Below are 12,232 nucleotides of genomic sequence, written 5' to 3'. Positions count from 1 at the left end.
CTTAAAGTGACGTTAGAGAGAATGAGACGATGCAAAATGGTGTTAAGAAGGTGCTTAAAGTGACTTTAAAGAGAATGAGACGATGCAAAATGGTGTTTATAAGGTGCTTAAAGTGACTTTAAAGAGAATGAGACGATGCAAAATGGTGTTTATAAGGTGCTTAAAGTGACTTTAAAGAGAATGAGACGATGCGAAATGGTGTTTAGAAGGTGCTTAAAGTGACTTTAAAGAGAATGAGACGATGCAAAATGGTGTTAAGAAGGTGCTTAAAGTGACTTTAAAGAGAATGAGACGATGCAAAATGGTGTTTATAAGGTGCTTAAAGTGACTTTAAAGAGAATGAGACGATGCAAAATGGTGTTTATAAGGTGCTTAAAGTGACTTTAAAGAGAATGAGACGATGCAAAATGGTGTTTAGAAGGTGCTTAAAGTGACTTTAAAGAGAATGAGACGATGCGAAATGGTGTTTAGAAGGTGCTTAAAGTGACTTTAAAGAGAATGAGACGATGCAAAATGGTGCTTAGAAGGTGCTTAAAGTGACTTTAAAGAGAATGAGACGATGCAAAATGGTGTTTAGAAGGTGCTTAAAGTGACTTTAAAGAGAATGAGACGATGCAAAATGGTGTTTAGAAGGTGCTTAAAGTGACTTTAAAGAGAATGAGACGATGCAAAATGAGGTTTAGAAGGTGCTTAAAGTGACTTTAAAGAGAATGAGACGATGCAAAATGGTGTTTAGAAGGTGCTTAAAGTGACTTTAAAGAGAATGAGACGATGCAAAATGGTGTTTAGAAGGTGCTTAAAGTGACTTTAAAGAGAATGAGACGATGCAAAATGGTGTTTAGAAGGTGCTTAAAGTGACTTTAAAGAGAATGAGACGATGCAAAATGGTGTTTTGAAGGTGCTTAAAGTGACTTTAAAGAGAATGAGACGATGCAAAATGGTGTTTAGAAGGTGCTTAAAGTGACTTTAAAGAGAATGAGACGATGCAAAATGAGGTTTAGAAGGTGCTTAAAGTGACTTTAAAGAGAATGAGACGATGCAAAATGGTGTTTATAAGGTGCTTAAAGTGACTTTAAAGAGAATGTGACGATGCAAAATGAGGTTTAGAAGGTGCTTAAAGTGACTTTAAAGAGAATGAGACGATGCAAAATGAGGTTTAGAAGGTGCTTAAAGTGACTTTAAAGAGAATGAGACGATGCAAAATGGTGTTTAGAAGGTGCTTAAAGTGACTTTAAAGAGAATGAGACGATGCAAAATGGTGTTTAGAAGGTGCTTAAAGTGACTTTAAAGAGAATGAGACGATGCAAAATGGTGTTTAGAAGGTGCTTAAAGTGACTTTAAAGAGAATGAGACGATGCAAAATGGTGTTTAGAAGGTGCTTAAAGTGACTTTAAAGAGAATGAGACGATGCAAAATGGTGTTTAGAAGGTGCTTAAAGTGACTTTAAAGAGAATGAGACGATGCAAAATGAGGTTTAGAAGGTGCTTAAAGTGACTTTAAAGAGAATGAGACGATGCAAAATGGTGTTTATAAGGTGCTTAAAGTGACTTTAAAGAGAATGTGACGATGCAAAATGAGGTTTAGAAGGTGCTTAAAGTGACTTTAAAGAGAATGAGACGATGCAAAATGAGGTTTAGAAGGTGCATAAAGTGACTTTAAAGAGAATGAGACGATGCAAAATGGTGTTTAGAAGGTGCTTAAAGTGACTTTAAAGAGAATGAGACGATGCAAAATGGTGTTTAGAAGGTGCTTAAAGTGACTTTAAAGAGAATGAGACGATGCAAAATGGTGTTTAGAAGGTGCTTAAAGTGACTTTAAAGAGAATGAGACGATGCAAAATGGTGTTTAGAAGGTGCTTAAAGTGTCTTTAAAGAGAATGAGACGATGCAAAATGAGGTTTAGAAGGTGCTTAAAGTGACTTTAAAGAGAATGAGACGATGCAAAATGGTGTTAAGAAGGTGCTTAAAGTGACTTTAAAGAGAATGAGACGATGCAAAATGGTGTTTAGAAGGTGCTTAAAGTGACTTTAAAGAGAATGAGACGATGCAAAATGAGGTTTAGAAGGTGCTTAAAGTGACTTTAAAGAGAATGAGACGATGCAAAATGGTGTTTAGAAGGTGCTTAAAGTGACTTTAAAGAGAATGAGACGATGCAAAATGGTGTTTAGAAGGTGCTTACAGCGTTTTACAGCTCACCTAGCAACCGGGGCAGTGTATGTAGAACATCAAGAATGATAGCTTACTGCAGAGTATTTGATGTAGAATAGCAAAACCCACAAGTGGCAACACAAACTGGTAAGTAGAATATCCATCACTTTCTAGGATCTACCAGAATGAAAGTTGTCTCATGGATGTTCGAAGTAGTGACGACCAGTTGAAAGGAACAGGATAAGGTAGGCTATGATCGCTTTTTCGCATCAGAAAACGAGCGCGAATCACAACAATCCTCGCAAAAGTATGTTTTCGACCGGAAAGCGATTTTCCCCTACTTTTACCTGCACCCCTCAACTGGTCGTGCCTACTACAAACATTCACGCGACAACTTTCATTCTGGTAGATCCTAGAAAGTGATGGATATTCTACTTACCGGTTTGTGTTGCCACTTGTGGGTTTTGCTATTCTACATCAAATACTCTGCAGTAGGCTATCATTCTTGATGTTCTACATACACTGCCCCGGTTGCTAGGTGAGCTGTAAAACGCTGTAAAGTGACTTTAAAGAGAATGAGACGATGCAAAATGGTGTTTAGAAGGTGCTTAAAGTGACTTTAAAGAGAATGAGACGATGCAAAATGGTGTTTAGAAGGTGCTTAAAGTGACTTTAAAGAGAATGAGACGATGCAAAATGGTGTTTAGAAGGTGCTTAAAGTGACTTTAAAGAGAATGAGACGATGCAAAATGGTGTTTAGAAGGTGCTTAAAGTGACTTTAAAGAGAATGAGACGATGCAAAATGGTGTTAAGCAGGTGCTTAAAGTGACTTTAAAGAGAATGAGACGATGCAAAATGGTGCTTAGAAGGTGCTTAAAGTGACTTTAAAGAGAATGAGACGATGCAAAATGGTGTTTAGAGGGTGCTAGAAGTGACTTTAAAGAGAATGAGACGATGCAAAATGGTGTTTAGAAGGTGCTTAAAGTGACTTTAAAGAGAATTAGACGATGCAAAATGAGGTTTAGAAGGTGCTTAAAGTGACTTTAAAGAGAATGAGACGATGCAAAATGGTGTTTAGAAGGTGCTTAAAGTGACTTTAAAGAGAATGAGACGATGCAAAATGGTGTTTAGAAGGTGCTTAAAGTGACTTTAAAGAGAATGAGACGATGCAAAATGGTGTTTATAAGGTGCTTAAAGTGACTTTAAAGAGAATGAGACGATGCAAAATGAGGTTTAGAAGGTGCTTAATGTGACTTTAAAGAGAATGAGACGATGCAAAATGGTGTTTAGAAGGTGCTTAAAGTGACTTTAAAGAGAATGAGACGATGCAAAATGGTGTTTAGAAGGTGCTTAAAGTGACTTTAAAAAGAATGAGACGATGCAAAATGAGGTTTAGAAGGTGCTTAAAGTGACTTTAAAGAGAATGAGACGATGCAAAATGGTGTTTATAAGGTGCTTAAAGTTACTGTGGGAAATTAAAGTCAAGCATGTTGCCTACATTCTGGCGGATATCATTGGCATAGAAAAAAGGATTAACGAAAAGGATTAATGAAAAGGGAAATAGGAACTAAGTCAAATGAATTATAAGGTAACGCGAATGAACTATATTTGACAGATTAATAAACAGTAGCAAACTGGATCTCAAAGTGTAAGGTTGTAATTGCACAGCACGAAGACCATCCGAAAATTCACACATTTGGTCCTTCGAACCGGATTTTTCGTGTTGAGTGAAAGTTTTACTCAGTAATTGTTTTACGAACAATTATCTCGGTTTACGTCTACGACGTACGCAGTGTCTTACGGACAATTGTTTTCTTCGACGTTCACGACGTCAAGACCGCGAAGCAAGTGTTAGGAGAACATTCGACGAGTTCCTCGTCAATTGTGAACACTGATTTGCACAACGAGTGCAACGCAAAGGATTTGCACAACGAGTGCAACGCAAGGGATTTGCACAACGGGTGCAACGCAAACAACAGTGCAGTGAGAAAGAGTGCACACAATACGAAGTTAGTGAAAGTCGCCTACGCATCTCACCGCATCTCGATAGTGCTGCATCATCTAACCGCCATCACGTTTTGCGCGCCATCAAAGTTTGAGAGAGTTCGCGCGCATTTGATCTTCCAGCGCGTCACCGGTTAACCCTTGGGGGACAGCGAAAAAAGGCCACAGTGAAAACAAAAAACTTTTAAGAGAAATGGAGAAAAAACTCAAAGCGGCTCAGCATAAAAAGAAGGTTGCGTTGGAGAATATCAAATCGCTTGAAAGATTTGTGACCACGTTCTCCAAGGATGAAGTGGGTCAGCTTCCAGGTGCATTGGAGAGGCTTCAGCAGCAAAAGGAGGATTTCTTCGCAGCGATGGCGAAATTAGAAGAACTCGATGATAGCAGTGAAGCGTTGGAATCGTGTATCAGCGATAGGATTGACATGGAGGAGCGTTGCCAACGTTTGAAGGCATTCTTGCGGACGAATCTTCCGAAGGAGACACCAGATTCTTCGATGCTGGCAAACTCAACAATGGCATTTGGACGGCCAACTGCAACCAATCTTCGGCTTCCAAAAATCGAATTGCCTACGTTCGACGGTGACTCTACAAAATGGCTCTCGTTTCGCGACCGTTTTGTATCGATGATCGATGATTCGGCAGAATTGTCATCGATTGCTAAACTGCAGTATCTACTGTCATCTTTAAAGGGCGACGCTGCTTTACCCTTCGAGCACACACCGTTAACAAACGAAAACTACGCGGTCACTTGGAAGGCGCTGTTGAAAAGATACGACAATACACGTAGCCTTATTCGTGAGTATTGGCGGAAACTTCATTTTCTTCCGGTGGTAAAATCAGAGAGCGTCGAAGATCTAACTAATTTAGTGGATGAATTCACACGGCATTTGAATGGTTTGGCCAAGCTGAAAGAACCTGTGGAGGCATGGGATACTCCTTTGTCCAACATGCTGCTGATGAAGTTCGACAGCGAGACCATTCTTGCGTGGGAGAAGCATTCCGTCCACTTCGAGCGGGACAAATATCAGGAACTGATGAAATTTGTCGAAGATCGGATCCAGATCCTCAAATCCACTAAAAGCCTTACCATTGTAGAGGATTCGACGATTAAGGTGGCCGGCAACGCACGGCAAAATACCTCACGGAGAGCTATTACAAACACCGCAGCCATTCACAAATCTTCGGGGCAACCACGGTGTTTGTTGGAGTGCGTTGAAAATCACTCGCTACGCATGTGTCCAATATTCAACGGCAAGGATGTGCAGCAACGACGCGATATCGTGGCAAAGAAGCGCTGCTGCTGGAATTGCCTAAGCAATACGCATCTAGCGAAGCAAGGAAGGGTGTTTGTTGGAGTGCGTTGAAAATCACTCGCTACGCATGTGTCCAATATTCAACGGCAAGGATGTGCAGCAACGACGCGATATCGTGGCAAAGAAGCGCTGCTGCTGGAATTGCCTAAGCAATACGCATCTAGCGAAGGACTGCAAGTCGGATCGGTCCTGTCGCACGTGTGGGGAGCGTCATCATTCTCTGCTACACATTTCTTCGACGATATCGATGGGAGTGAACTCGGAAGACGAAACGGTGTTCCTTGAGACGGCGGTGCTACATCTCGTCGATGACTACGGAACAAGGCACGAGGCGAGAGCGCTTCTCGATTCCGGATCGATGTCTAACTTCATCTCGGAAGCGTTCGCTCGGAAATTAATGGCCTCTCGGTCTAAGGTCAACGTTTCCATCTCTGGCATCGGTATGGCGTCGCAGTTGGTGAACGGGTCGATTGTGGCAACCGTCCAGTCGAAGATACAACCATTCGCGACTCAAATGGAATTCCTGATCCTGAATAACCCATCGGCGGACATCCCAACGACTCCCACTGACGTGTCTTCCTGGAGGATGCCGGTAGATGCAGTTTTGGCGGATCCATCGTTCTACATCCCAGGCAGAATTGACATAGTCATCGGGGGAGATGCGTTCTGGGAAATTCATTCCGGAAGGAAACGGTCGCTTGGCAAGGGACGTCCGTGGCTGGTCGAGACTCCCTTCGGTTGGGTCGTCGCGGGTAACACTGCCCAAGCTGCTAAGGAGGTTCCACGAATTTGCCATGTGGCTACGTCAAACACCCCACTGGAAGTGATCCTGAACCGGTTCTGGGAATGCGAAACCCTTCCCAACGAAGCAACGTTTTCGGCCGAGGAGGACCCCTGCGAGAAACATTACGTTTCTACGACGACTCGGGACGCTGCGGGAAGGTATGTGGTTAGTTTACCGTTTAACTCGAATGCCAATACAATTTTAGGAGCTTCCAAGGAGATCGCCGATCGCCGGTGGGCGGGAATGGAACGTCGGCTGAATTCCAACCCGCAAATGAAAGAGGCATACATCAAGTTTATGAAGGACTACGAGCGTTTGGGGCACATGAAGAAACTTAGCGAACCCGTTGATGATTCAGTTCCGCATTACTATCTGCCGCATCATGCAGTAGTAAAGGAGACCAGTATGACCACTAAGGTTAGGGTTGTCTTTGATGCATCCTGCAAGACAACTTCCGGGTTTTCACTAAACGACACTTTGCTCATCGGTCCGGTAGTACAGCAAGATCTGCTTTCGATTGTCATGCGTTTTCGGGCTCATGCGATAGCAATTACTGCAGACGTGGAGAAAATGTATCGTCAATTCCTTCATCACGCCCAAGACAAGAATTTTCTTCGCATTCGGTACAGAGAAAATTCCGCAGAACCCATAAGCACCTACGAACTACAAACGGTTACCTACGGCACGGCATCGGCACCATTCTTAGCTACACGAACTCTGAAGCAGATTGCAAACGATCATGGGGAGCAATATCCACGCGCAGTTAGCCCTGTCCTGTACGATTTCTACGTGGATGACCTACTAACCGGTGCTGACGATCAAACAGATGCAATCGAAGTAGTGAGCCAAGTTACAGAAATGCTGCAGTCAGCTGGTTTATCGCTAAAAAAGTGGGCATCGAACATACCTGAAGTGCTCTCTCGCATTCCACCAGAAGACGTAGCGATCTTACCAACATACGAATTACGAGACGCGCAATGTGTATCCACTCTCGGGCTTGTATGGGAGCCAGCCCTCGACTTGCTTCGGTTCCGGATCGATCTTCCATCTACAGCACCAATATGGACACGAAGGATAACAATGTCTTACATTGCAAAGATATTTGATCCACTCGGATTGTTGGGACCAGCCATAACAGTAGCCAAGCTATTCATGCAACAGCTTTTTTTGCTAAAGCAAGACGGAAAAGCTTGGGACTGGGACGTTGAGCTGCCATCACAGGTCCAAAAGGAATGGCACAAGTTTTACTCTACATTACATCTTCTTCGGGAAGTACGCATCCCGCGTTACATATCAAGCCGGGAACCCACGAGCATACAACTACACATCTTTGCAGATGCATCCCAAGCTGCATTTGGGGCATGCTGCTACCTTCGAACTGTAAATCGAGACGGGATTTCTGTTCAACTCGTGGCAGCCAAATCCAAAATCGTTCCATTAGATAACCCGCATTCTATCACTAGATTGGAACTATGTGCGGCTCGACTGGCAACACACTTATACCGGAAGGTCAGCCAATCCTTAAACATTACTATACAATCCACGGTATGCTGGACCGATTCCATGACCGTGATACATTGGTTGAATTCCTCACCTCGACGTTGGAAACCATATGTGGCAAATAGGGTGGCTCTCATACAGAAGGAGTCCAGCATTACGTGCTGGAAGCATGTACCGGGCACAGATAATCCTGCAGATGACATCTCGCGTGGTCTTCATGCAGATAAGCTATTGGAATGCGATCGGTGGTTCCATGGCCCGCACTGGTTGTCCTGCAACGAAGAAAGCTGGCCTGTGCACAACCTATCTACAGAGGAGGGAGATTGTGTATCGGAGGAAAGAGCAGTGACGCCACGTGTGGTTGCCGTATCAACGACGGCAGATTTCAGCAACAAACTCTTTGCATCATTCTCGGCATACCATCGCCTTCGCAGATCTATGGCGTTTTGTCTGCGTTTTATTTATTGCCTGACAGGACGCGGCGCATTCAGAACCACGGAAGACGGAAATTCACCGGAACAGCTGTCACTGGTTGAGAGAGTGCCACCATTAACACGGGAAGAACTTCTCCAGGCTGAAATCCAGTTGTGCCGGTTGTCGCAGGAGGATAGCTTTGCAGAGGAACTGCATACCGCAAAGCATGGCAAGGAGATTCCGAAAACGTCGAAGTTGCGGTGGCTATCGCCCTTTGTTGACTCAAAGGGATTACTGCGAGTCGGTGGTCGGCTTCACAATGCGCAGATTCAGGACGCGACCAAACACCCGATTCTGCTCTCCAGTAATCATTCATTGGCCAAGTTATTGACAGTCGCGTATCACTTGAAATTATTGCACGCCGGACCTCAGTTATTATTAGCCACACTACGTCAACGATTTTGGATAATTGGCGGGCGCAGTCTCGCTAAGTCTGTTTACCACCATTGCCAACAATGTTTCAAGGCGAAGCCAACATTGGTGAAGCAAAGCATCGCGGACCTCCCAATTTCACGGGTAACACCTACGAGACCGTTTGCTGTCAGTGGAATTGACTACTGCGGACCAGTATTGCTAAAATCAACGATTCGGAACCGCAGCCCAACGAAGGCGTACATAGCTATATTCGTGTGTTTCGCGACCAGGGCGGTACACATTGAATTAGTGGGTGATCTCACGACGACGTCCTTTCTGGCAGCACTTCGTCGTTTTGTTGCAACAAGAGGGAATATCTCAGAACTTCACACCGATAATGCAACGACATTCAAGGGCGCCGCGCATGAGCTTCATCGCCTCTATAAGATGCTCAAATGCATTCAACAAGAGCGAGACGAGATTTTCAGCTGGTGTGCGAACAACGAAATTAAATGGAAATTCATTCCACCACGTGCTCCGCATTTTGGCGGTCTTTGGGAGGCAGCGGTACGTTCTGTAAAACAACACATTGTTCGCACAGTAGGAAGTACGAGCTTAACTTATGAGGCAATGGTAACTCTGTTAGCCCAAGTCGGACAATGTTTAAATTCACGACCGCTACTGCCATTGTCAAACGAACCCACAGATACAGAGCCACTAACACCAGGGCATTTTCTAGTAGGCTCCAATATGTGTGCATTACCACAAATTGATAGGTCGCAGGAACCATCAAATAGGTTGAAGGAATTTGAGCTAGTACAGAAAGATTTACAAGCCATCTGGGCGCGCTGGTATCCGGAATACCTTCAACAATTACAAGCGCGTGCTAAAAACTGTTCAAATAACCCTGTAGAGCTAGAAAAGGGACAACTCGTCTTGATCAAAGAAGATAACGTACCTCCAACTATGTGGCCCATGGGGCGAATAACAGCAGTGCATCCAGGGAAGGATAGCATAGTTAGAGTTGCTACAATTCGAACTGCATCAGGGAAGGAAATTGTACGAGCAGCAGCGAGACTCGCTCTCATTCCCAATCCCCAAGTGTAAATCCCATAGGCGTAGGATAAAAAAAAACACTCACGCAACAGTTAAAAAAGGGATACCCTTTTTTGGTGGCCGGAATGTGGGAAATTAAAGTCAAGCATGTTGCCTACATTCTGGCGGATATCATTGGCATAGAAAAAAGGATTAACGAAAAGGATTAATGAAAAGGGAAATAGGAACTAAGTCAAATGAATTATAAGGTAACGCGAATGAACTATATTTGACAGATTAATAAACAGTAGCAAACTGGATCTCAAAGTGTAAGGTTGTAATTGCACAGCACGAAGACCATCCGAAAATTCACACAGTGACTTTAAAGAGAATGAGACGATGAAAAATGAGGTTTAGAAGGTGCTTAAAGTGCACGAGACGATGCAAAATGAGGTTTAGAAGGTGCTTAATGTGACTTTAAAGAGAATGAGACGATGCAAAATGGTGTTATGAAGGTGCTTAAAGTGACTTTAAAGAGAATGAGACGATGCAAAATGGTGTTTAGAAGGTGCTTAAAGTGACTTTAAAAAGAATGAGACGATGCAAAATGAGGTTTAGAAGGTGCTTAAAGTGACTTTAAAGAGAATGAGACGATGCAAAATGGTGTTTATAAGGTGCTTAAAGTGACTTTAAAGAGAATGAGACGATGAAAAATGAGGTTTAGAAGGTGCTTAAAGTGACTTTAAAGAGAATGAGACGATGCAAAATGGTGTTTATAAGGTGCTTAAAGTGACTTTAAAGAGAATGAGACGACGCAAAATGAGGTTTAGAAGGTGCTTAAAGTGACTTCAAAGAGAATGAGACGATGCAAAATGGTGCTTAGAAGGTGCTTAAAGTGACTTTAAAGAGAATGAGACGATGCAAAATGGTGTTTATAAGGTGCTTAAAGTGACTTTAAAGAGAATGAGACGATGCAAAATGTTGTTTAGAAGGTGCTTAAAGTGACTTTAAAGAGAATGAGACGATGCAAAATGGTGTTTAGAAGGTGCTTAAAGTGACTTTAAAGAGAATGAGACGATGCAAAATGGTGTTTAGAAGGTGCTTAAAGAGACTTTAAAGAGAATGAGACGATGCAAAATGGTGTTTAGAAGGTGCTTAAAGTGACTTTAAAGAGAATGAGACGATGCAAAATGGTGTTTCGAAAGTGCTTAAAGTGACTTTAAAGAGAATGAGACGATGCAAAATGGTGTTTAGAAGGTGCTTAAAGTGACGTTAGAGAGAATTAGACGATGCAAAATGATGTTTAGAAGGTGCTTAAAGTGACTTTAAAGAGAATGAGACGATGCAAAATGAGGTTTAGATGGTGCTTAAAGTGACTTTAGAGAGAATGAGACGATGCAAAATGGTGTTTAGAAGGTGCTTAAAGTGACTTTAAAGAGAATGAGACGATGCAAAATGGTGTTTAGAAGGTGCTTAAAGTGAGGTTAGAGAGAATGAGACGATGCAAAATGAGGTTTAGAAGGTGCTTAAAGTGACTTTAAAGAGAATGAGACGATGCAAAATGGTGTTTAGAAGGTGCTTAAAGTGTTTTTAAAGAGAATGAGACGATGCAAAATGGTGTTTAGAAGGTGCTTAAAGAGACTTTAAAGAGAATGAGACGATGCAAAATGGTGTTTAGAAGGTGCTTAAAGTGACTTTAAAGAGAATGAGACGATGCAAAATGGTGTTTCGAAAGTGCTTAAAGTGACTTTAAAGAGAATGAGACGATGCAAAATGGTGTTTAGAAGGTGCTTAAAGTGACGTTAGAGAGAATTAGACGATGCAAAATGATGTTTAGAAGGTGCTTAAAGTGACTTTAAAGAGAATGAGACGATGCAAAATGAGGTTTAGAAGGTGCTTAAAGTGACTTTAAAGAGAATGAGACGATGCAAAATGGTGTTTAGAAGGTGCTTAAAGTGACTTTAAAGAGAATGAGACGATGCAAAATGGTGTTTAGAAGGTGCTTAAAGTGACTTTAAAGAGAATGAGACGATGCAAAATGAGGTTTAGAAGGTGCTTAAAGTGACTTTAAAGAGAATGAGACGATGCAAAATGAGGTTTAGAAGGTGCTTAAAGTGACTTTAAAGAGAATGAGACGATGCAAAATGAGGTTAAGAAGGTGCTTAAAGTGACTTTAAAGAGAATGAGACGATGCAAAATGGTGTTTAGAAGGTGCTTTAAGTGACTTTAAAGAGAATGAGACGATGCAAAATGGTGTTTATGAGGTGCTTAAAGTGACTTTAAAGAGAACGAGACGATGCAAAATGGTGTTTATAAGGTGCTTAAAGTGACTTTAAAGAGAATGAGACGATGCAAAATGAGGTTTAGAAGGTGCTTAAAGTGACTTTAAAGAGAATGAGACGATGCAAAATGGTGTTTATGAGGTGCTTAAAATGACTTTAAAGAGAATGAGACGATGCAAAATGAGGTTTAGAAGGTGCTTAAAGTGACTTTAAAGAGAATGAGACGATGCAAAATGAGGTTTAGAAGGTGCTTAAAGTGACTTTAAAGAGAATGAGACGATGCAAAATGGTGTTTAGAAGGTGCTTAAAGTGACTTTAAAGAGAATGAGACGATGCA

The 12,232-nt window shown here is 42.2% G+C and overlaps 2 protein-coding genes across 2 annotated transcripts; both read left to right on the top strand.

Annotated features, from left to right (window-relative positions):
• Positions 1 to 4,344: 4,344 nt before the first annotated feature.
• On the top strand, positions 4,345 to 5,517 carry LOC131292804 (uncharacterized). The gene has a single exon (XM_058320886.1). The coding sequence runs from the start codon at positions 4,345 to 4,347 to the stop codon at positions 5,515 to 5,517; it is 1,173 nt and encodes a 390-aa protein (XP_058176869.1).
• Positions 5,518 to 5,533: 16 nt separating this feature from the next.
• LOC131292802 (uncharacterized) lies at positions 5,534 to 7,090 on the top strand (the record flags this gene model as incomplete). The annotated part of the gene is made up of 1 exon (XM_058320885.1): positions 5,534 to 7,090. A coding segment is annotated over exon 1 (1,557 nt), but the record flags the coding sequence as incomplete, so codon positions are not given.
• Between the last annotated feature and the right edge of the window lie 5,142 nt (positions 7,091 to 12,232).

Source organism: Anopheles ziemanni, unplaced genomic scaffold, assembly GCF_943734765.1.
Source record: "Anopheles ziemanni unplaced genomic scaffold, idAnoZiCoDA_A2_x.2 U_57, whole genome shotgun sequence".
Lineage (NCBI taxonomy): Eukaryota > Metazoa > Arthropoda > Insecta > Diptera > Culicidae > Anopheles > Anopheles ziemanni.
The sequence above is the reverse complement of the archived record's forward strand: the minus strand, read 5'-3'. Positions and strand labels throughout refer to the sequence as shown.